Source organism: Apostichopus japonicus, chromosome 17 (assembly GCF_037975245.1).
Source record: "Apostichopus japonicus isolate 1M-3 chromosome 17, ASM3797524v1, whole genome shotgun sequence".
Lineage (NCBI taxonomy): Eukaryota > Metazoa > Echinodermata > Holothuroidea > Aspidochirotida > Stichopodidae > Apostichopus > Apostichopus japonicus.
In genome coordinates, this window is record NC_092577.1 from 35,651,530 (window position 1) to 35,677,708 (window position 26,179).

A 26,179-nucleotide genomic window follows, 5' to 3' on the forward strand; every position below is an offset into this window, starting at 1 on the left:
ATATCTAAAATGTTCCCTGCATTATTTACTCTTTAATACACGAATGCCTATATCGAAAGTTTTTAAAGAATCGATGAATAAACTCGCCTTCACTTTGTAAGCTTACACAATAGATTGATTGACATGTGTTCTTCCATACATCCATAAGTGCAAAAGAGGAACTACATAAAACTACGTGCTGCAATGCTTCGGTACCGATACTTGACAGTTTTTTTGAAAGTTGATTTATGTCTTCAATTGGACAAAATATAAAAGCTACAAGTTATAAAAAATGAGAAACCACAGTAAGTTCTCACAACCTCTGTTAATATTTGAAAATGCCCTTGTTTTGTGACCGTTCCGTCGCATCAGAAATATTTGACTTGTTAAATTGCAGAATAATCAAACAATATATTATGTCTCTATTAAAATATGAATTAAGAGCATGTTTTATTCGGAATGGCTCCACTAACATTCGAACTGCTGAGTAGTGTCGCGAGCAGAATTTCCAAGGTGTTTTTGTGGGTGGATGAAGACAAGTGATGATTCTTAAATGCAATTACCAGAGGTGAATGAAGGGTTTTTAAAGGATGCTATAGAGCCGGGGGGGGGGGGGGGCGTTGAATCCGTTTCCCATGTAGTGGATCTGAGGGTACTCCCCCAGAAAATACTTCAAATGGTAATGGGAGTATTCGCAACTTTTATTTTCAGTGTATGACCTTAATACACAGAACTTCCACGTACAATGTGTTTCGACAACTTCACAAAACAACAAAACTTTTACGACTTTTAACTAAGGAAACTATATCCAATCGTCAACAACTGAAACACGGATACGATACTTTTTCATTTGTAACCTATGTCTGTTCACGCAAAGGAGACTTGTTGATTTGCTCTGTGTACACTATCAGACAGTATAACACTGTTCTCTACGAGGGGTGCGAGGATTTGTAACGCTGTTGACAATGTGAGTGTGAGGATTCATAACACTGTTGACAAAAAGAGTTTGAGGATTAGTACAGCTTTCTTATTTCAAGAGTAATGTTTAGGGTTACCATATCAGTCTACTTGCATTCATTTTTGTAGGATTGTGTTTACGACATTATCTCTCTTATAATCCTCTGACTTGTTCGCCAATTCTAGTTTATTTCTAATTTAAGAGGTACTTTTCTCCAATTAACGTTCACAATATTGTGACCAACACTACGATATTCCGGTAGAGACGGCGTCTTAATTCGATCTTAATAAAAATTGTTAAAAATGGATACGGAAAAGAACCCTTTTTTGCGGAATGACAACCACAAGCCACGCTCGAATCGGGAGTTTCCCTTATCGCTTATGATGGTTATGTGGAGCCTTGGATTGATAGACTGGTCATCACCTAAACAGGATATTCGTGGCGACCATCCTCCTTTCGTAGCAAGTAAGGAATGATACTTTTCAAATAACAGTAATTATAAGAAATATATTGTGTACTATCATTAGACTAACTTTAGTTAATCTACCTTATAATCTACCGTTTAGGAAATTTACCGTAGACGACGGATACTGAATTTTAAAAATTCTAAAATCTAAGCATTGGTTGTAACAAGTGCACGTGTCTTTGTTGTCATCAAGAAGCTAGCGCTGGTAGTCCATAGCAAGTGCTTTCCTCTCATAATTGTAGCTACTGTATACGTTCGTGCATGCGTAAATATTGAAATTCTCAAAACTATTATTTTTTGCATTCATTTATTTCATAGAAGGAAAGACTGGCAATGAAACTTACGGGATTTTATAGAAGGGATAACAAAACAACAATAATCGCAAGTGGCTTTTTACTAAACGTTTATTCCAAATGGGATCGTTTAGCGATAAATCTCTACACGGTCACAGCCGTAATGTCTGTTTAATTCAAGTTAAGAGCTAAAATTTATTACGGGAAATCCCGTCCTGGCAACTATTGACATGCGGGATTTGAAATCAAAATTGCGGCCATCGCGCACTTACAATATCTTCTCTTCTCTCGAATTTTGACTTTACGCGCAAAAGTATCTGATAGTATGACAAATGTTAGTGAAAGTTTTCATGGATGATAATATTCAAAAGCTGTTACAGTGTAGTGTCTAAATTAGTTTGTTGTGCATTCCGTGTTTTTCCTTTGCTTTAGTTTTTCATTCTTTCAGAAAGTACTATAAGAAAGAATTAAATAAGTAAATAAATGGCAGCGGTTCTTCCGAACAAATATTACATGGATATATTTAACATCGTTGTAAACAAGTTATAGTCCTCACTACAATTACTATTTTACTACTTTTTCTATAAAAGTACATCAAGTTAGATCAACAACTTCATTGATGAAGTAAGTGATAACCCATTGTTCAATTGTTCAATTACTCACATATCATTCCACCCCTACTTACCCCAACACACACACTTTTCCCTCCTCAAATAGTAATTTATACTTTGGCAACATATATGCAGTTTTATTTATATTCATGTATTCATTTTGATCTGTTTTCTTTTAATCTAGGCTTGGTTAGACATATGCTAATAAAAAATACTTCCTATGGAATACCCACTTTTGAAAAAGTTTGTCTTAAAGTTGCGATCAACATTGTGCTTTTTGCATGAAGTTTCCTGGAACATATTTATATTAACGTCAATTTGTTTTTCTTATTTGATTTTACTGGGAAGTCAACGGTAGTAGGTGGAAAAGACGGCTACTCTGTTTGACGTCACGATTGTATCTAACCCTCCTGCTGTCAGTTACTGCGTTGTGTGGATATAAATTCATTGACAAGTACTTCGGCGAGTCGAATCATTTCTTCCACTTTGCTTCTTATTTCATCACTTACTGGCCATTAATGGCTGTGCCTCAACTCATCTGTTTCTTGACAACTATTTGTAGATGGTTTCATAATAATAATAATAATTTCAGCGACGACAGAGAAGATCATTGGTGGAATGTTCTAAGCGAACCATCCGTTTCGAAACGGTTATATCCGTTCCACTTATCAAAATTACAACCTCCTAAACTCAAGTACCTCTTCCTCTTTTGTTTATGTGGGATAATTAATATAATTATGGAGACAATTCACTTTTGTATTTACACCAATCCCCCCCAATCCTTGAAAGATGGCATATACAAATCTGGAGAATTCGTTTCCACAATACTCAACATGTGGTTCTTCTCATTATTTTGTTATTTCTTATTCCTTCAACGCTTAGCATTGGAGAGTCATTTTGATAATCTAATATGGTTCGTCAGGAAACACACAGGTTGCCTAGTGGACTGTCAAATGAAGCTGAACGAATGCCTTAGTGATTTTATCGGAATGAGGAGACTTATTCGACCCTGGATTACCTTTGTAATTTGCTCAACTTGTTTCGGTTTGGCGGTTTGTGTAGCTTGGAACTACAAAGTGATTGGTGAAGAAAAAGCGTACGTTGAAATGTTTACTATATGCGAGGAAAATTGTTCCACGACGAGCTTAACAACACCACTGAAAGGTTTTGGTTACTTAGATGTACTTATATTCACAAATAAATTAACAGTCTTAATGTTGTCCCTTCTATCAGTGGGCGGAACAGACATTGTCTACATTTGGAAGAAATATACCTTTTATGTCAACATATTATGTTCTCCGAATAACGAACGGTTTTGGCGCAAGTTCTCAAAGCTAATGAGAAAATTAGAAGTGAACATTTCTGGAGATACTATTATTGATAAGTTGCTACCTGTCCTATTGCTAGCGTTTGGTATACTCGGTATTCATAACTTTGACTTCTGATTCTTGGTAATTTACATACGAAAAAGAAATTCATTCTTGAATTAGTTGCTTAAACTCAAATCTGGTCATTTGTATAATTGCATTTTTGCTACACTAATTTATACACAAAAGCAAAACAGAATTTGTTCAATTTACCAACAAATTCAAAATTTAAGAAAATCTTTTAATATTCTACAATAGAGATCGTCAGATAGTTAAAGCGAATGATACCTCATGTCGTTTATTTGCCTACGTCTTACTACCAAAATATGTTTTCATAAAATGGAAACCATGATATTGGAAATCAATGAATGCCTTAGCTATCTGATGCTGATGCAGTTCTTATCTTTGTAAGTCGATTTTTCGCTTGGAATGGCGACATGATGAAACAAAACTGATTTGTATTGCTTTCGCGAACTGATCTCTGTGTTGACGGGCCCAGCTATTATCCAGACGGATGTATTTGCATATCTCTTTTGGGTCGTAACAGCAATGTATTTTTAGTCTATGCATGGTAAATGTATTTATTGTTCCAAGTAATGTTATTTGAATGTTAAAACTATGATATTGTATATAATTTTAAACACAGAGTTAACCATTGTATATCTACGAAACACATTGAATTTATACACAATGAATTCATCGCGTCTTGATATAGTACTCTTATTACAAAATATAAAAAGATGTCCTGTAAATTAATTTAGAATTAATGCCATACTTGTTTTGGTATGTCAAATACGATTGACTTTTCCATATTTAATTGCGCTGGTTCTGTTTTGTGTGAATATATGCCAGAATTATCGAGACTGATCAACTTGTATGTATGCTAAAACTCCTACTGCAAAGTCTGAAATTGAAATACATTTTCATGGCCAGATTTAAAAATCATTAATGTTATACTTGACATGGTTGGACTTTATTATTTCTTAACTGCATTTTGTACACAATTAAGATTAAAGATTCTCCTCTTTGTTCAATTTGTAATAGAGAAAATGAAACGCTTGATCACTGTTTTTGGTTTTGTATATATGTAAACAAGTTTTGGCATAAAGCCTGTAATTGTTGTTTAAAGGACAACTTAGATATAAATATGTCAACTACTCAATTTGGATTTACAGATGACATTAAACACCCTATGAATTGTTTTATTCTGCAAGTTAAAAATGATATTTTCTTCTGTAAAGTAAACAACTTGGTACCAGATTTGATTACTTTTTATGCATGAAACCAGAGAAGGTTCAACGTTCTTAACTTTGGACAAGACAATGGTGGATCAGGTATGGCATGTGTGTCTGCCAATAGCTTGCCTTTTAACGGAGTAAACCTGTACATGGACAACAGTCAAATTCCATTGATAACCTGTATTTCATAACGATCTTAAGAAGTACGGGCAATGGGTGGAACGACTTAATCATATGAAGCATGACAATATATTTTAGTGATATGTTTTGCTATCTGATTGATGTCTTAACTCATATTGGAATTTGTACAAGGAAAAAACACGTTCATTATCGATTCCTAAATGTGTTAAGGTAGTTTAATTTAAATAAGATCACACTTTTCTTATTCTTCAATGCTCTAAAACAAACCCAATCAGTTAAATGGTATATTAAGTACTTTTATATAAACCAAAGAAAACGAAATGTCAAAAGATATTTTTAAACAGATAGGAGAAGTAAACATAGTGCATGGGGAAGAAACTGTTACTGTTTAGCAACCCTCTATTATGTCATTTCGTCAACGATGTGTTCGTTTTCCGCTACTATTAGTGGTAATTTGATTGTTGCTTCATTTTTAATATGGATTATATATGATTTATGTATATTTTCATCGTGGCCACATTTACCTGAACCCGGAAAAGGCTTTTGTATTTAAAGAACATATTTCGTTGGTGAATGATTTGAGTAGTGCAATGATTCGTCACTAACGAAGATGATAAGTTCCTCTTTCACTTTAATCTGTCAATTGAATATAAGGTTCACTATGTCACGTTCTCTGAGAAATGTTCTTGCCACGCAGCGAGAAAACCCAAACATGCTTTGTTATGTTCTGTTTGGTAAGTCTTTCGTTACAGAAGTCAGCTTGCAGCAAATTAGTTTTTGTTTACGTTCTGTTGAAGTACTGACATAATATTTGTTATATCGAGATATATAACAGTGTCATTCTGTAGGCTTCGTTTCCTCTAGTTTCCCTTACAGGCTATCAGGTGAGTTACTCGACCTACCTCTCATACAAACACATACCCATGATAGTATTCGTAAAGCATGGACACTATATTAATGTACAAGTGTCAATGCATATACAATACAACAAAACAGCATATTACAGTTTTACGCCACTCAATAATATGCAGATCAATAACAAATAATGTTATCTTTATATATTTCCATTTTGGAAAATCATCTGTGTTGCTGAAAGGTGTTCCTAAACTTACAGGGCCACACAGGTGTGAGGATTTCCAATTCTGTATAAATGCTATCACTAATTTGATAGACTGATTTCATACTCTTGGTATAATTGTTTGCAGGTAATTCTTTTCGGTTAGGGAAACAATTATGTTACCGAGCCTCATGCTTGAAAGCAACGGCTTGAAAATGGGGACATATAGGATAAGGGACGGCCACCGATTGAATTTGTTCAAATTGGATGAGAGCTTATTCCGCCTTTATCATTTTACCTGCGCTTTTTTTTTTTTTTAACAGGGGCACAAATTTCTTGTTACACAGGTTTTATGGTTAGCCTGCAGATCCTCGTTTTATGGGTCTAAGCATTTTATGCCTTAAAACAGGGTTTAAATTAAAGGTTCTATAGTCAGTAGTGATTTCGCGCTCGCGAATAACTTACTCTTACCAATATGTTCGTTAAAAATCGGTAGCTATTTATACTTGATTTTGGTGCTTCCTTTTCCGAGAAATCCTCGATCCACCACTACTGGTATTTGCCTAGATATTACGTCATAGCTGTGCAGTAACATTGTTATGTAAGAAACCTAGATGACTGAAAGTGTCAACCAGGATATATATATATATATATATATATATATTTCAATTCTATTTCAATTCAATAGATTAATATATGTGTGTGTGCGGGCGTGTGTGGGTGTATGCACGTGCGTTTGTTTTTCTATCTGACCGAGGACTTGAACAAAAGAATTCCAGGTCCTCGGTTGTGATTTCTAAAGAATCACCACGTCCTCGGAAGAATTTCTATTGTATGGGGTATTGTTAAGGTTAGGGTACGTGGATTTGAACAATGGAAAATACAATGGGGTCCTCGGTTGGAATGTAAAACCAACATGCGTGTGTGTGTGTGCGTGTACGCCCGTATCACGGTGCTTGTGTGGATGTGTGTGAGTGAAGGAATCCTATAGATAAGAGAAAGTTTCAACTAGTCTGCTTCCTTGTTCCTTGTATAAACCTTTCACTTCCTGATCAGCCAATATAAAGTTTGTTTCAGTTTCATATTGCAGATTTTAAGCATCGCGAGAATTTATAAACAAGTTGTATATTAAATAGTTCTTCACAGAATTAGTTCTTGCTTGTGAACAGAAATAGAAAAGGCAAAGATGGATACTAACAACGAAAGACATCTTCTTAATTCGAGTCCATTGTCGGTAAACTATGGTAATGGAGAGATGAGGAATGTGAACAACTGTTTAAAAGCTTTAATGTGGCTTCATGGCGTTGTGACTTGGCCGTTGTCTACAGGGACAATTTCTGCAATGTTTGATGATCACGGTAAATTTAAGGGTTTTTGTTTTATTTAAATGCAAAACTTTATGTTTACAAAAAAGGACCGAGAATTAGAAATACATAATCACTTAAGAAAATCATGATCCGCTTTGTTTCAATGTTAAGTAAAATACTTTCTAATCATATTAATAGAAATTGTTTGTTTGTCATTTATTATCATTTTGGTTATCCGATAAGTGATATCATAGTTTAATTGCCTCCCTTGAAACACCATTGTTGTCTAAAAATGATAAAATATAACATGAGAGCAGTGCTTGAAGTATGTCATCAACCCTCACCTGTTAAATCAGCAAACGTAAGACAAGAAAAATATGTATACACAAACTATGTATACAATATATATTTATATAATACAAACTTTGTACACAATATATATAATACAAACTTTGTGAGACAATACAAGTTAGACCCTCGAATTACGGATTTCGAGAATGGTGTTTCTTCAATGAAGTAATATGCCATTAGAAAGCTTTTTCCATATACGTTGGCTTTCTTCATCTGTATTATAAAGAAGGTACTTTTTCAAACGATTGGTTGACAAAGTAATATGTCACTGCCACAAAGTATCGGTAAACAGGTGTTACTAAGAAAAACGGGAACATTACGTTGTTTAAATGAATCTTATAAGAAATTAAAATGGATGGAATCTGATGTACTTGTTATTTAAATAAGAAATAAATAAGAAGAATATATAAGTGAGTAAAGTAAAGTTGCATGAATATTTATTTTGATCAAATTTCCTCAACTTTATTTTGATTTTCCAGGTAAAAAGAGGTGGAAGGAACGATTGACGTTCATCTCCTCGTTGATCTCTCTCGTGGTTTTAACATTTGCGTCTACGGTAGCCCTACTATTGTACTTATACTGTTATTTTGGAAGGATTGACCCTTTCTTACGTTTTGTGTCATACCAATGCTACTGGCCATCTCTGATGTCAGCCCTGATATTATGCTTGGCAGCTTTAATCAAGAACCAGGTTGGAAAGCGAAGGAACATCTCATGGGTAAAAGTGTTTAGCGTAAAATGTTGTGCAAGAATAATGTCCAGTTTTACACCCAAAACTGGGACGATTCCTCTTCCAAAGTGCTCGGCATTCCTGATCTTGTACCTGTTAGTTCCAACAGTTCATTCTGCACTCAAGTTAACATTCTTCATAACACTCGAGACGGAATGTCAAAATTGTCCAGAATATCTTTGGTTAATTTCTGAAATTTCAGTTGCCTACTTTTTTCAATGTTTTGCTACTTTTTATATTTGAATCGCATTCACCTTGAGCGTGAGAGCGAGGTTGCCTCGAAGTTCATCCAACAGCACGTTGGAGAGTTTGACGAATGTATTTCCACGGTTACAACATTCTTCAGAGAATACTACCAGCTTAGAAATATATTGGTACCATGGCTCAATTTCGTTATTTTCAATTCAACATTTGGACTGACTGTGTTTTTTACGTGGAATTTTAATGAAATCGTATTACCCTCATCTACCACTTCTGTGCCCATTACAGATTCGTATGTTCCTTCTCATCACAGTGAACGTGGAGTGTGCAGCTACACGTGTGATCGGGAACAATTTTTGCATGAAGATAACACTTTCGTCCTCTATAATTTAGTCGTGCTATGGAGACATGTCATGATCGCCATTTTACCTTACTACGCTGCAAATGCCTTGGACATCAAATACGTGTGGACTGATTTCAAAATGGAAGTCAAATTCATGTATTCGGGAGGAGAGAGAAAGTTCTGGAAGGATCTGACTAATTATATGGATACGTTACATCCCAATACAACAGCTGACACCATTGGTAGTTTTATTTTTCCCTTTAGTGGATTCGCATCTGCATTTTTAAGCGGAAAACAGCAAAACTTTTAATCCGTTATAAACAAGCAAAACCTTTATGTTCTTCGGTCTTGTTGATTAAGGGAAGAATTTTAAGCAAAGATGGACGTAATCCGTGGAAATCAAAGGAACCGCTAGCTTAATCGAATACAAAAATTAGTTCAGGATAAAATGCTTTTTACGTTTTAATGCATCCTACGGAACTGATTTTTTAAAGACATGTCAACCTGTTGGGTACATCAATACCGGAATTATGACAAGAAACAACATTAGTTGTTTACATCGAGTTGGGTGTTTTCGTCTTAAGGTTTTGCCTGCTAGCAAATGGTTTTTAATATTGCGATATATTTATATCAATAAATAAGCTAATTTATATGTTACATTTCACCGTTTTAAGTTGAACTATAAACCAATGGATACTCATGAAAAAGTTATATATTTTTTGGTTTTAGATTCTCACTACGTTACTAATGTCTATTTCGTGCGAACAGCCAAGAGGTTTATTTCTAAGAACTACAAAAATGTATTTCTCGTTTATGATACGAATCCATATATAGTATTCCTGAAAATATCTAAAGGAATAGAACTTGTTTTTAATTATACTTTACTCGAACCTACCGTCGATCTTAGGTTAACATTTTCAACACTTTCTCTGTGTCACTTATATCAGACAGTTAACTTTACTACTATATTACTGAAGGTTTTGCCGAAGGATGTTACATAGGAAATAACATTCGGGTTTCTACTACCTAGCTCAGAAGTTATAAGAGATATAAAAATCAGCATACGATGTTATCAGACGAATGAAAGTGGAAGTCTACCTAGACTAATTAGACTTAACTTTGTACCACAATAAGACAAGTCGTGTAAAAGGATAGCTTTAACGTGACACTGTATTTTTGTTGTTACGGTGTGTGTTGGCAAGTATTGCGTCGTACAATACTTCGATCTATCAGGCCACTGCAGTTTAATCATTAATATTTTGAACCATAAAACGGTAATAAGTTATGTTTTGTATTTCACTTTTGTTTTAGAATATGCTAACATCAACAAAGAAAAAGATGTTCTTATTAAAAAAAAAATATGTAAATTAATGAATTACCCTCTCCCTTTATTCACCTTTTTTGTTTTCGGAGTATGCTGTTAAAAATCTCAGATTATTGATATTAGGGAAATAAAAGACCGAGATATTCGATGGCAAACAATGTAGAGCTCATATAGAAGAGTAAAATATACGACACTGTTAGTTCAAAACTCCTATCTCAATATCTTGTTCCTACCTTTTTACAAAGGTACGTTTGCAGTGATTGCAGTCTTTCCCCTGTGGTTAGAATTGCATTAAAATAAAACCCCTTTGTAGAAATGTTATTCTTCTTTGTGGATAAATAATTGATACATTAAGAAAAAAACACAAATATAATTTCAGCTCACTTGTCATTCATGATAACATAATTGTATTCTGCTGTTTGTGAGATCATTTACAAAATGTCACCAAATTAAAACAAAAAAAAAATCACATCAGAATAGAAATTCTTATTAGGATGCGATTTTAAATTAAATCAGTAAACAATAAAAAAAAAACATGATAAAAAACTCTAGTAACTAAATTAGTCTTCACATTAAATCGTTTCAACTGTGTTTAAATGTAAAGGTCAACGCAAGAGCGATTTTTTTGCTCGCTGTGAGCAAACCTTACACGGTATGGAAGATACAGTGAACTATGATTGGAATCCCCAGTAAAGAAATAGACAAGTGGGGATCAACACCAAGGGCTGCATATAGTTCAGATCACAGGGCTTTTAAAGTGGGCCCACTTTTTATACAATATTCAATAACAATAATAATCAATAAAACACTCAGCAGTTATTTTTACAACGCTTAGGCGACCATAAATGTGGCAAAGGCAAGTGCAGCTTATGGAGTACTACTTACACGTCAGGTGGATTGCAGTTCCACATTTAACGCAAATTTGGAATCTTTTTAAGTTAGAAAGTCATTTTAGATGGGAACACCGTAGATTGCTCTTGGATGAAAGACCCACCTTAGTATGACCCGGTTGCTAAGCATCATTGCTTCAAATGCCATCGCCTTTATCCACTCGGCAAATGCACCGGCCCCATTGTAGCCAAAGATTTATTTGCTCTTGTCAAGTTTATCACTTACCAATCAGCTTCTGTTTAGCATAAGTTTAAGGATCTTCTTTTAAGGCAAAATAAAAATATTTAGATCAGTTAATGAGCATATAGTTATGTCACATCACAGTGAACCCATATAAAGTTTTATTCTCAGCCTTGAAAGTGGTTTCCACTTAGTATACCGCATACCACTCCAAACAATGGTATCACAAACGTCGGAACGGTCGAGGACGCTTTATCGGTGCGAAGATGTTTGACAAACTTTCTTATGTACTCAATGTCCTTTACGTTATCAGTAGAATACATCATATTGACTTTAATTTGAAAATCATTCCAAATGTATCGTAAATCCATTCCACCAACAACTACCAACCCCAAAAGAACAACCATAATTTTCTCTCCAACTACCATCAATTCAAACGGAATTAAGTGGTTCGTAGTTTCTGTTGTAGTTGAGTTTTCACCGCATTTAATCTCGCATATCCAGTTGTGGTTTATCCAGGCCGGAGTTCCCATCTCTAATGGAGCCATTTCAGAAGCATTATCGCTGCTAGAAGAATTCGATTCCCAAGTCAAAAATACCGTAATTCCGAACGAGGTGCTAAAAATGATCACATTTAACCAGGGAAATAACAACCTTCGGAGCTCTAAATATGTCTTAAATACGGATCGTACTCTCTTCAGACACTCGGATTGACTTTGACTGTTACTTTCAATGAAGAATAAGGTGCGCTTACCTTCAGCCTGTAACGCTTTACGATTCAAATATAGGAAGTAACAGAATGTACAATAGAAGTAGATGTTGGAGATATTTGATACGGTACAAATGTACTCAGTCAAATGACGGCATTCGGCATCCTGATTAAACAAACAATATATCTCTAAGACCGTATTAAAGATTGCTGTCCCATAAAATAACAAACATACGCCAATTTTCGGCAACATACCAAGGCTTTGAAAGTTTCCATTGTAAAATTTTTGCCAAAAACTTGTTTCGCTAAACAAATTTGTCCATGTCAAATCCGTCGTCAAATTCTTTTGTCCATATCGATTTTGAAAGTTAGCGAATATGCTCAAAAATTGTACCGAGGTGATGACAGGCCAATAAAACAGCACGTATGATGTGTATCGTAAGAATTCCTTCCAATTGTGGAAAACACATTGAGTGTACCAGAACATAGTGAAAATCGAAGCAGAGATCAACAGGAGAATAGAACACATATAGGAAAAATACAATATTCGTTGTCGTCGCCGGTTAAGACCTACAAGATGGAAAAATATTAGAAAGTGATTCCAAATAAAACATAGCAAATAACCACATGTGTCCGTATGTAGGAATCAAATATTCGAAGGCGATGAACAGACGTCAGTTTTGGTATTCGCTTTATAATGGTACATTTGTTAACAAAATATATCTTATTTCATGGCAACTGTCAAGCTTTCAGGAAAGTCAATTCAAGTCATATTTAATCGAATAAAATCTCGAAAACATTATAAATTGTTTTGATATGATGGCTTTTCTTAAAGTTTGAAATATATTCGTTTAAAGTTTAAAAAAAAAAAATTATTAAAAGACCAAGACTAGTTCTCAAGTTTTCATCGGAATCTTGGCCACCAAAGCAACTGAAAGATCCAAATTATGTTTCGGTTTATTTGGATACAAGAAACTGACGGTGGCAATGGAAATTTGACTTGATACATACTTTTGTGGGTAACTTTCTATTCTTAATGACAGAAGTATTACAACTCGGTATCAGTTTGTTTGTTGTATGTGTGAGGTTTGGTTTGGTTAACAGTTTGCTTACATATATTTGCGCCAGTTTCGAAATGAAACCTCCATTATCCAATGTATACATGAACATATATTGTGTCTTCACTATCAAGCTTGACTCGAAGAGAGTAAGCTCTTTAAATTGAAATAACATTTTCGTTATTATGAGGCTGGTGAAAACTTCTCAGCTTAATTTTCTTGAAACAACCGTAACCATATTAATTTATCTCATCATTATTATACTTGAGTTCGTTTATGATTTACCTTCACTGCATATATATTTTGAACACAAACACATTAGAAAACTAATAATTTATTAGATATTTTAAATCATATATTCACAAACTATAGTTTACCACTGTAACAGCGATAGATTAACGCAGATGGAAGGAATTAATGCAAAGGGACATAACTGAAAATGGAAGGAAATGGATTTATTATGCTGTCTAAAGACTTCCCTTTTAAACAGGCAATTTGTGTTATATCACAGTAGAATATTCCATAGTTTACTTATAATATATATGAACAACATGTATAGAGTGATACATAACTTCCGATATAAGCTTTCACTATGATATAGTTATATAGAAATATGTACATAGATGGAACATTGCACAACACACTGAATCATACTTTAAGGGTCCCAAATATTCGTTCAGTAAATACAGATCTTGAGACCGTTAACATTTACTTAACGGAGGATTGTTCTAAGTTTGTCATTTGAAAAGGTACAAGTTGCAACTTACAAATAGGAAGAGCGAATCATTGTAACTTACCGTTTAATACGTTTCTATCAGCACCTGTACTCCAGGTTTTAACTGACGCAGACCTTTCGATTATACCCAAGTACCATGTCAGTATTCTCCACACAAATAGCCATCTCTTTTCATATCGAGTACCGTTACTTCCCAGGAGCGTTTTGTCCAGTAAGCTTTGGTTTTCCATCGCAAATACCTTCATTCTCACCTCAACCTTGGCTTCCATTTCATAGCAAGCCAACATCTACAATTGTGTAGAGATCTAAATATCTACTGAGGCATATATATGTTGCATAACTTCATGTTCGATTCTATTTCCCTTTATTTTATTATATAAGTAACGACACAGTATGCGTAAATAATGACGAATTCCCAATAAAGTGCACGATTTCACTTTCACGTTAGGCATGTATGCAGTTTACTTATCGTGACCTCTGTTTCGATCATAGTTTCTGTTGCAAGTTGATATCAAACGTTAATATAATTAAAGTGTAAACTAAGCTGAGGGCTCTATAAAATTAAAGTGTAAACTTAGCTGAGGGCTATAAAGTTAACGATTTGAATATTTTTTTTATTTTTTATAAAATCTTGCTGTATAGATTTACTACAGTGAATTGTAACCTGTTAATCACATAATTTAATTTTAGACTTCGCATGTACATCAACCGACAATACGTCTTTTGAAATATGGCCATCCACTCTACCCCCCCCCCCCCAACCACACATAAATAAATAAAAAATAACAAATAAAAACCAATGAAAGTTCTCTCTGTTTATAGTGATTTGGGTGACTCATTGACAGCATTTTGGGCTCTACTTCAAGTAAAGTATCCAGTGAGCATTGAAAGGAAATGTTACAATATGACGAAGGGTACACATTTTTAAGGAAAGTGAAGATGCGATTTTATTTCAGAGAGCAAAACAAAATCACCTCAAAACGTCCTGACACAATGAACCCTCTATGTATTCTGTTCCATAAATTCCATTGTTGAAATGATTTTAATTAAACAGAAGCAATGGATGATGCACGTCCGTTAAACTTAATAAAAGCCATGCATGATGAGATCATGTTGATTCTTATGTTGTTTCAGATCTAAGCAAAGTGTGGACATAACAACTCCCTGTTGTGGGAGACTATATTACTATGAGGTATTGTATCCAAATTGTTGATTGGTTGAATCACAACACACCTGCAGGAATATTACTATTAATTAACAGATTGCATCAAAGAGCCAATTTCAAGTGCAGCATAATTTCCAAGAAAGCACCGCCTATAGGCGTGCCGTCTAGAAATGAACACCTGCGTTCTAAAAACATCGTACAGTTCTAGAAGGATGAAAAGTAGGTCACAGAACAAAAGAAAACAGACAAGGATAGACACTCTACCACTTATATAGTACATCTAAGTACTATCTTCGAAGTGACTACAATGGAAGTAACAAACGTCGCAGAATCAATTACATCATATGCCATAAAATTCATCATAGTATTATTCATGACATTGTTCCTGGTAAATTTGTTTTGAATAAGGCAGCACATTATGTTCCTTATCTGTTCGTTAACTGTCACATACGATACTACATAAATTAGCCGCGACATGAAGTTTAGTTTTTCTTAAGCATCTAATATCTAAAATGTTCCCTGTAATATTTACTCTTTAATACACGAATGCCTATATCGAAAGTTTTTAAAGAATCGATGAATAAACTCGCCTTCACTTTGTAAGCTTACACAATAGATTGATTGACATGTGTTCTTCCATACATCCATAAGTGCAAAAGAGGAACTACATAAAACTACGTGCTGCAATGCTTCGGTACCGATACTTGACAGTTTTTTTTAAAGTTGATTTATGTCTTCAATTGGACAAAATATAAAAGCTACAAGTTAGAAAAAATGAGAAACCACAGTAAGTTCTCACAACCTCTGTTAATATTTGAAAATGCCCTTGTTTTGTGACCTTTCCGTCGCATCATAAGTATTTGACTTGTTAAAGTGCAGAATAAAGCAAACATTATATTGTGTCTCTATTAAAATATGAATTAAGAGCATGTTTTATTCGGAATGGCTCCACTAACATCGAACTGCTGAGTAGTGACGCGAGCAGAATTTCCAAGGTGTTTTTGTGGGTGGATGAAGATAAGTGATGATTCTTAAATGCAATGACCAGAGGTGAATGAAGGGTTTTTAAAGGAGGCTATAGAGCTGGGGGGGGGGGGCGTTGAATCCGTTTCCCATGTAGTGGATCTGAGGGTACTCCCCCAGAAAATACTTCAAAGGGTAATGGGAGTATTCGCAACTTTTATTTTCAGTGTATGACCTTAATACACAGAACTTCCACGTACAATGTGTTTCGACAACTTCACAAAAACAACCAAACTTTTATGACTTTTAACTATGGAAACTATATCCAATCGTCAACAACTGAAACACGGATACGATACTTTTTCATTTGTAACCTATGTCTGTTCACGCAAAGGAGACTTGTTGATTTGCTCCGTGTACACTATCAGACAGTATAACACTGTTCGCTACGAGGGGTGCGAGGATTTGTAACGCTGTTGACAATGTGAGTGTGAGGATTCATAACACTGTTGACAAAAAGAGTTTGAGGATTAGTATAGCTTTCTTATTTCAAGAGTAATGTTTAGGGTTACCATATCAATCTACTTGCATCCATTTTTGTAGGATTGTGTTCACGACATTATCTCTCTAATAATCCTCTGACTTGTTCGCCAATTCTAGTTTATTTCTAATTTAAGAGGTATTTTTCTTCACTTAACGTTCACAATATTGTGACCAACACTACGTTATTCCGGTAGAGACGGCGTCTTAATTCGATCTTAATAAAAATTGTTAAAAATGGATACGGAAAAGAACCCTTTTTTGCGGAATGACAACCACAAGCCACGCTCGAATCGGGAGTTTCCCTTATCGCTTATGATGGTTATGTGGAGCCTTGGATTGATAGACTGGTCATCACCTAAACAGGATATTCGTGGCGACCATCCTCCTTTCGTAGCAGGTAAGGAATGATGCTTTTCAAATAACAGTAATTATAAGTAGTATGTTGTGTACTATCATTAGACTAACTTTAGTTAATCTACCTTATAATCTACCGTTAAGGAAATTTACCGTAGACGACGGATACTGAATTTTAAAAATTCTAAAATCTAAGCATTGGTTGTAACAAGTGCACGTGTCTTTGTTGTCATCAAGAAGCTAGCTCTGGTAGTCCATAGCAAGTGCTTTCCTCTCATAGTTGTAGCTACTGTATACGTTCGTGCATGCGTAAATACTGAAATTCTCAAAACTATTATTTTTGCATTCATTTATTTCATAGAAGGAAAGACTGGCAATGAAACTTACGGGATTTTATAGAAGGGATAACAAAACAACAATAATCGCAAGTGGCTTTTTACTAAACGTTTATTCCAAGTGGGGTCGTTTAGCGATAAATCTCTACACGGTCACAGCCGTAATGTCTGTTTAATTCAAGTTGAGAGCTAAAATTTATTACGGGAAATCCTGTCCTTGCAACTTTTGACATGCGGGATTTGAAATCAAAATTGCGGGCATCGCGCACTTACAATATCTTCTCTTCTCTCGAATTTTGACTTCACGCGCAAAAGTATCTGATAGTATGACAAATGCCAGTGAAAGGTGTCATGGATGATAATATTCAAAAGCTGTTACAGTATAGTGTCTAAATTAGTTTGTTGTGTATTCCGTGTTTTTCCTTTGAATTCCTGGCTACGCGCCTGGTTTTTCATTCTTTCAGAAAGTTCTATAAGAAAAGAATTAAATAAGTAAATAAATGGCAGCGGTGCGTCTGAACAAGCATAACATAGATATATTTAATGTCATTGTAAACAAGTTATAGTTTTCACTACAATTACTATTTTACTACTTTTACTATAAAAGTACATCAAGTTAGATCAACAACTTCATTGATGAAGTAAGTGATAACCCATTGTTCAATTGTTCAATTACTCACATATCATCCCACCCCTACTTACCCCAACACACACACTTTTCCCTCCTCAAATAGTAATTTATACTTTGGCAACATATATGCAGTTTTATTTATATTCATGTATTCATTTTGATCTGTTTTCTTTTAATCTAGGCTTGGTTAGACATATGCTAATAAAAAAATACTTCCTATGGAATACCGACTTTTGAAAAAGTTTGTCTTAAAGTTGCGATCAACATTGTGAAGCAAAATTTGCATGAAGTTTCCTGCAACATATTTATATTAACGTCAATTTGTTTTTCTTATTTGATTTTACTGGGAAGTCAACGGTAGTAGGTGGAAAAGACGGCTACTCTGTTTGACGTCACGATTGTATCTAACCCTCCTGCTGTCAGTTACTGCGTTGTGTGGATATAAATTCATTGACAAGTACTTCGGCGAGTCGAATCATTTCTTCCACTTTGCTTCTTATTTCATCACTTACTGGCCATTAATGGCTGTGCCTCAACTCATCTGTTTCTTGACAACTATTTGTAGATGGTTTCATAATAATAATAATTTCAGCGACGACAGAGAAGATCATTGGTGGAATGTTCTAAGCGAACCATCCGTTTCGAAACGGTTATATCCGTTCCACTTATCAAAATTACAACCTCCTAAACTGAAGTACCTCTTCCTCTTTTGTTTATGTGGGATAATTAATATAATTATGGAGACAATTCACTTTTGTATTTACACCAATCCCCCCCAATCCTTGAAAGATGGCATATACAAATCTGGAGAATTCGTTTCCACAATACTCAACATGTGGTTCTTCTCATTATTTTGTTATTTCTTATTCCTTCAACGCTTAGCATTGGAGAGTCATTTTGATTATCTAATATGGTTCGTCAGGAAACACACAGGTTGCCTAGTGGACTGTCAAATGAAGCTGAACGAATGCCTTAGTGACTTTATTGGAATGAGGAGACTTATTCGACCCTGGATTACCTTTGTAATTTGCTCAACTTGTTTCGGTTTGGCGGTTTGTGTAGCTTGGAACTACAAAGTGATTGGTGAAGAAAAAGCGTACGTTGAAATGTTTACTATATGCGAGGAAAATTGTTCCACGACGAGCTTAACAACACCACTGAAAGGTTTTGGTTACTTAGATGTACTTATATTCACAAATAAATTAACAGTCTTAATGTTGTCCCTTCTATCAGTGGGCGGAACAGACATTGTCTACATTTGGAAGAAATATACCTTTTATGTCAACATATTATGTTCTCCGAATAACGAACGGTTTTGGCGCAAGTTCTCAAAGCTAATGAGAAAATTAGAAGTGAACATTTCTGGAGATACTATTATTGATAAGTTGCTACCTGTCCTATTGCTAGCGTTTGGTATACTCGGTATTCATAACTTTGACTTCTGATTCTTGGTAATTTACATACGAAAAAGAAATTCATTCTTGAATTAGTTGCTTAAACTCAAATCTGGTCATTTGTATAATTGCATTTTTGCTACACTAATTTATACACAAAAGCAAAACAGAATTTGTTCAATTTACCAACAAATTCAAAATTTAAGAAAATCTTTTAATATTCTACAATAGAGATCGTCAGATAGTTAAAGCGAATGATACCTCATGTCGTTTATTTGCCTACGTCTTACTACCAAAATATGTTTTCATAAAATGGAAACCATGATATTGGAAATCAATGAATGCCTTAGCTATCTGATGCTGATGCAGTTCTTATCTTTGTAAGTCGATTTTTCGCTTGGAATGGCGACATGATGAAACAAAACTGATTTGTATTGCTTTCGCGAACTGATCTCTGTGTTGACGGGCCCAGCTATTATCCAGACGGATGTATTTGCATATCTCTTTTGGGTCGTAACAGCAATGTATTTTTAGTCTATGCATGGTAAATGTATTTATTGTTCCAAGTAATGTTATTTGAATGTTAAAACTATGATATTGTATATAATTTTAAACACAGAGTTAACCAAGTTTGTGAGAAAAAATTAAGTTTAATATGTTCGAAACCATTACAAAGCACTACTATCATTTTATATTGTATATCTACGAAACACATTGAACGTATACTCAATGAATTCATCGCGTCTTGATATAGTACTCTTATTACAAAATATAAAAAAAAAAGATGTCCTGTAAATTAATTTAGACTTAATGCCACACTTGGTTTGGTATGTCAAATACGATTGACTTTTCCAAATTTAATTGCGCTGGTTCTGTTTTGTGTGAATATATGCCAGAATTATCGAGACATATCAACTTGTATGTATGCTAAAACTCCTAAATGCATTAACCACTGCAAAGTCTGAAATTGAAATACATTTTCATGGCCAGATTTAAAAATCATTAAATGTTATACTTGACATGGTTGTACTTTATTATTTCTTAACTGCATTTTGTACACAATTAAGATTAAAGATTCTCCTCTTTGTTCAATTTGTAATAGAGAAAATGAAACGCTTGATCACTGTTTTTGGTTTTGTATATATGTAAACAAGTTTTGGCATAAAGCCTGTAATTGTTGTTTAAAGGACAACTTAGATATAAATATGTCAACTACTCAATTTTGGATTTACAGATGACATTAAACACCCTATGAATTGTTTTATTCTGCAAGTTAAAAATGATATTTTCTTCTGTAAAGTAAACAACTTGGTACCAGATTTGATTACTTTTTATGCATGAAACCAGAGAAGGTTCAACGTTCTTAACTTTGGACAAGACAATGGTGGATCAGGTATGGCATGTGTGTCTGCCAATAGCTTGCCTTTTAACGGAGTAAACCTGTACATGGACAACAGTCAAATTCCATTGATAACCTGTATTTCATAACGATCTTAAGAAGTACGGGCAATGGGTGGAACGACTTAATCATACGAAGCATGACAATATATTTTAGTGATATGTTTTGCTATCTGATGGATGTCTTAACTCATATTGGAATTTGTACAAGGAAAAAACACGTTCATTATCGATTCCTAAATGTGTTAAGGTAGTTTAATTTAAATAAGATCACACTTTTCTTATTCTTCAATGCTCTAAAACAAACCCAATAGGTTAAAGGGTATATTAAGTACTTTTATATAAACCAAAGAAAACGAAATGTCAAGAGATATTTTTAAACAGATAGGAGAAGTAAACATAGTACATGGGGAAGAAACTGTTACTGTTTAGCAACCCTCTATTATGTCATTTCGTCAACGATGTGTTCGTTTTCCGCTACTATTAGTGGTAATTTGATTGTTGCTTCATTTTTAATATGGATTATATATGATTTATATATATTTTCATCGTGGCCACATTTACCTGAACCCGGAAAAGGCTTTTGTATTTAAAGAACATATTTCGTTGGTGAATGATTTGAGTAGTGCAATGATTCGTCAGTAACGAAGAGGATAAGTTCCTCTTTCACTTTAATCTGTCAATTGAATATAAGGTTCACTATGTCACGTTCTCTGAGAAATGTTCTTGCCACGCAGCGAGAAAACCCAAACATGCTTTGTTATGTTCTGTTTGGTAAGTCTTTCGTTACGGAAGTCAGCTTGCAGCAAATTAGTTTTTGTTTACGTTCTGTTGAAGTACTGACATAATATTTGTTATATCGAGATATATTACAGTGTCATTCTGTAGGCTTCGGTTCCTCTAGTTTCCCTTACAGGCTATCAGGTGAGTTACTCGACCTACCTCTCATACAAACACATACCCATGATAGTATTCGTAAAGCATGGACACTATATTAATGTACAAGTGTCAACGCATATACAATACAACAAAAGAGCATATTACAGTTTTACGCCACTCAATAATATGCAGATCAATAACAAATAATGTTATCTTTATATATTTCCATTTTGGAAAATCATCTGTGTTGCTGAAAGGTGTTCCTAAACTTACAGGGCCACACAGGTGTGAGGATTTCCAATTCTGTATAAATGCTATCACTAATTTGATAGACTGATTTCATACTCTTGGTATAATTGTTTGCAGGTAATTCTTTTCGGTTAGGGAAACAATTATGTTACCGAGCCTCATGCTTGAAAGCAACGGCTTGAAAATGGGGACATATAGGATAAGGGACGGCCACCGATTGAATTTGTTCAAATTGGATGAGAGCTTATTCCGCCTTTATCATTTTACCTGCGCTTTTTTTGTTTTTGTTTTAACAGGGGCACAAATTTCTTGTTACACAGGTTTTATGGTTAGCCTGCAGATCCTCGTTTTATGAGTCTAAGCATTTTATGCCTTAAAACAGGGTTTAAATTAAAGGTTCTATAGTCAGTAGTGATTTCGCGCTCGCGAATAACTTACTCTTACCAATATGTTCGTTAAAAATCGGTAGCTATTTATACTTGATTTTGGTGCTTCCTTTTCCGAGAAATCCTCGATCCACCACTACTGGTATTTGCCTAGATATTACGTCATAGCTGTGCAGTAACATTGTTATGTAAGAAACCTAGATGACTGAAAGTGTCAACCAGGATATATATATATATATATATATATTTCAATTCTATTTCAATTCTATAGATTAATATATATGTGTGTGCGGGCGTGTGTGGGTGTATGCACGTGCGTTTGTTTTTCTATCTGACCGAGGACTTGAACAAAAGAATTCCAGGTCCTCGGTTGTGATTTCTAAAGAATCACCACGTCCTCGGAAGAATTTCTATTGTATGGGGTATTGTTAAGGTTAGGGTACGTGGATTTGAACAATGGAAAATACAATGGGGTCCTCGGTTGGAATGTAAAACCAACATGTGTGTGTGTGTGTGCGTGTACGCCCGTATCACGGTGCTTGTGTGGATGTGTGTGAGTGAAGGAATCCTATAGATAAGAGAAAGTTTCAACTAGTCTGCTTCCTTGTTCCTTGTATAAACCTTTCACTTCCTGATCAGCCAATATAAAGTTTGTGTCAGTTTCATATTGCAGATTTTAAGCATCGCGAGAATTTATAAACAAGTTGTATATTAAATAGTTCTTTACAGAATTAGTTCTTGCTTGTGAACAGAAATAGAAAAGGCAAAGATGGATACTAACAACGAAAGACATCTTCTTAATTCGAGTCCATTGTCGGTAAACTATGGTAATGGAGAGATGAGGAATGTGAACAACTGTTTAAAAGCTTTAATGTGGCTTCATGGCGTTGTGACTTGGCCGTTGTCTACAGGGACAATTTCTGCAATGTTTGATGATCACGGTAAATTTAAGGGTTTTTGTTTTATTTAAATGCAAAACTTTATGTTTACAAAGAAGGACCGAGAATTAGAAATACATAATCACTTAAAAAAATCATGATCCGCTTTGTTTCAATGTTAAGTAAAATACTTTCTAATCATATTAATAGAAATTGTTTGTTTGTCATTTATTATCATTTTGGTTATCCGATAAGTGATATCATAGTTTAATTGCCTCCCTTGGAACACCAATGTTGTCTAAAAATGATAAAATATAACATGAGAGCAGTGCTTGAAGTATGTCATCAACCCTCACCTGTTAAATCAGCAAAAGCAAGACAAGAAAAATATGTATACACAAACTATGTATACAATATATATATATTTATATAATACAAACTTTGTACACAATATATATAATACAAACTTTGTGAGATAATACAAGTTAAACCCTCGAATTACGGATTTCGAGAATGGTGTTTCTTCAATGAAGTAATATGCCATTAGAAAGCTTTTTTTCCATTTACGTTGGCTTTCTTCATCTGTATTATAAAGAAGGTACTTTTACAAACGATTGGTTGACAAAGTAATATGTCACTGCCACAAAGTATCGGTAAACAGGTATTACTGTAAGAAAAACGGGAACATTACGTTGTTTAAATGAATCTTATAAGAAATTAAAATGGATGGAATCTGATGTACTTGTTATTTAAATAAGAATTAAATAAGAAGAATATATAAGTGAGTAAAGTAAAGTTGCATGAATATTTATTTTGATCAAATTTCCTCAACTTTATTTTGATTTTCCAGATAAAAAGAGGTGGAAGGAACGATTGACGTTCATCTCCTCGTTGATCTCTCTCGTGGTTTTAACATTTACGTCTACGGTAGCTCTACTATTGTACTTATACTGTTATTTTGGAAAGATTGACCATTTCTTACGTTTTGTGTCGTACCAATGCTACTGGCCATCTCTGATGTCAGCCCTGATAATATGCTTGGCAGCTTTAATCAAGAACCAGGTTGGAAAGCGAAGGAAAATCTCATGGGTAAAAGTGTTTAGCGTAAAATGTTGTGCAAGAATAATGTCCAGTTTTACACCCAAAACTGGGACGATTCCTCTTCCAAAGTGCTCGGCATTCCTGATCTTGTACCTGTTAGTTCCAACAGTTCATTCTGCACTCAAGTTAACATTCTTCATAACACTCGAGACGGAATGTCAAAATTGTCCAGAATATCTTTGGTTAATTTCTGAAATTTCAGTTGCCTACTTTTTTTCAATGTTTTGCTACTTTTTATATTTGAATCGCATTCACCTTGAGCGTGAGAGCGAGATTGCCTCGAAGTTCATCCAACAGCACGTTGGAGAGTTTGACGAATGTATTTCCACGGTTACAACATTCTTCAGAGAATACTACCAGCTTAGAAATATATTGGTACCATGGCTCAATTTCGTTATTTTCAATTCAACATTTGGACTGACTGTGTTTTTTACGTGGAATTTTAATGAAATCGTATTACCCTCATCTACCACTTCTGTGCCCATTACAGATTCGTATGTTCCTTCTCATCACAGTGAACGTGGAGTGTGCAGCTACACGTGTGATCGGGAACAATTTTTGCATGAAGATAACACTTTCGTCCTCTATAATTTAGTCGTGTTATGGAGACATGTAATGATCGCCATTTTACCTTACTACGCTGCAAATGCCTTGGACATCAAATACGTGTGGACTGATTTCAAAATGGAAGTCAAATTCATGTATTCGGGAGGAGAGAGAAAGTTCTGGAAGGATCTGACTAATTATATGGATACGTTACATCCCAATACAACAGCTGACACCATTGGTAGTTTTATTTTTCCCTTTAGTGGATTCGCATCTGCATTTTTAAGCGGAAAACAGCAAAACTTTTAATCCGTTATAAACAAGCAAAACCTTTATGTTCTTCGGTCTTGTTGATTAAGGGAAGAATTTTAAGCAAAGATGGACGTAATCCGTGGAAATCAAAGGAACCGCTAGCTTAATCGAATACAAAAATTAGTTCAGGATAATATGCTATTTACGTTTTAATGCATCCTACGGAACTGATTTTTTAAAGACATGTCAACTTGTTGGGTACATCAATACCGGAATTATGACAAGAAACAACATTAGTTATTTTACATCGAGTTGGGTGTTTTCGTCTTAAGGTTTTGCCTGCTAGCAAATGGTATTTAATATAGCGACATAGATATATCAATAAATACGCTAAATTAGATGTTACATTTTACCGTTTTCAGTTGATATGTATACTCATGTATACTCATGAGAGAGTTATATATACTTTGGTTTTAGATTCTCACTCCGTTACTAATGTCTATTTCGTGCGAACAGCCAAGAAGTTTATTTTTAAGAACTACAAAAATGTATTTCTCGTTTATGATACGAATCCATATTTAGTATTCCTGAAAATATCTAAAGGAATAGAAATTGTTTTTAATTATACTTCACTCGTACCTTCCGTCGATCTTAGGTTAACATTTTCAACACTTTCTCTGTGTCAATCAGGCGCGTATCCAGGATTTTCTAACCCGGGGGGCGCGAATTACTATCTAAGCGGAGCGCCACCATCGGTTGGCGCGCAGCGTACAAGAAAATTTCTGATTTTGATACCCCCCAGATCACCGGAAATAGCACTTTCTCGGGCTTGAAAATGAGCAACCAGATGAACACTTTTGCCTGAGAACCAAGTATTTCCCAAAAGTTTTTTTTTTCCATCCATAACCTTTTTGAAGATTGTCACCAGTCACACATCATGTTCGACCTGATTGCATGTCCTATGGATCATTGCTTTTGTAGGTGATTGTACGTCACGGCCCACAATATCCGAAAGCCCCACTTTTGAAGGTTTTAAGCCCATTATTTGTTGAGAATTTGAAAATTCAGATTTCTCGTGAATAAAATCACTTGAAAACATACCCATAATGTTGGAAAAAATTCAATCTATGGACAAGCAATATAGATATATCGATATGTTGAACGC

At 34.6% G+C, this 26,179-nt stretch overlaps 2 protein-coding genes and 1 long non-coding RNA gene across 7 annotated transcripts in view; 2 read left to right on the top strand and 1 right to left on the bottom strand.

Moving 5' to 3' along the window:
• The window catches only part of LOC139984668 (uncharacterized), a 41,249-nt gene extending 15,490 nt beyond the window's left edge, over positions 1-25,759 (top strand). Inside the window, exons 1-3 of one of the 4 annotated variants that reach the window (XM_071998671.1) lie at positions 16,460-17,008; positions 18,283-23,178; positions 23,966-25,725. In XM_071998671.1, coding sequence (XP_071854772.1) covers positions 23,007-23,178; positions 23,966-25,071 — 1,278 coding nt within the window. In that variant the 5' untranslated portion in view covers positions 16,460-17,008; positions 18,283-23,006 and the 3' untranslated portion in view covers positions 25,072-25,725. Of the gene's footprint in view, positions 1-16,459; positions 17,009-18,282; positions 23,179-23,965 lie in introns of those variants that run through there. The other 3 variants (XM_071998672.1, XM_071998673.1, XM_071998668.1) reach the window with 3 other exon arrangements.
• On the top strand, positions 814-10,417 carry LOC139984670 (uncharacterized). Of its 2 annotated transcripts, XR_011799139.1 has the most exons (3): positions 1,267-1,402; positions 7,247-7,468; positions 8,248-10,417. XR_011799139.1 is itself a non-coding variant. In XM_071998676.1 (2 exons), exons 1-2 carry the CDS (start codon positions 1,240-1,242, stop codon positions 3,750-3,752), a joined length of 1,260 nt encoding a protein of 419 aa, XP_071854777.1. In that variant the 5' UTR covers positions 814-1,239; the 3' UTR covers positions 3,753-4,734. The 2 variants fall into 2 exon arrangements, 1 of the variants encoding a protein (XP_071854777.1); XM_071998676.1 differs by lacking the exons at positions 7,247-7,468; positions 8,248-10,417 and adding an exon at positions 2,656-4,734 and having other exon boundaries at positions 814-1,402.
• On the bottom strand, positions 9,790-16,054 carry LOC139984672 (uncharacterized). Its single transcript, XR_011799143.1, has 2 exons — positions 14,002-16,054; positions 9,790-12,716 (listed from the first exon to the last, which is right to left on the bottom strand). It is a non-coding gene; the product is annotated as an uncharacterized lncRNA (long non-coding RNA).
• Positions 25,760-26,179: the final 420 nt, after the last annotated feature.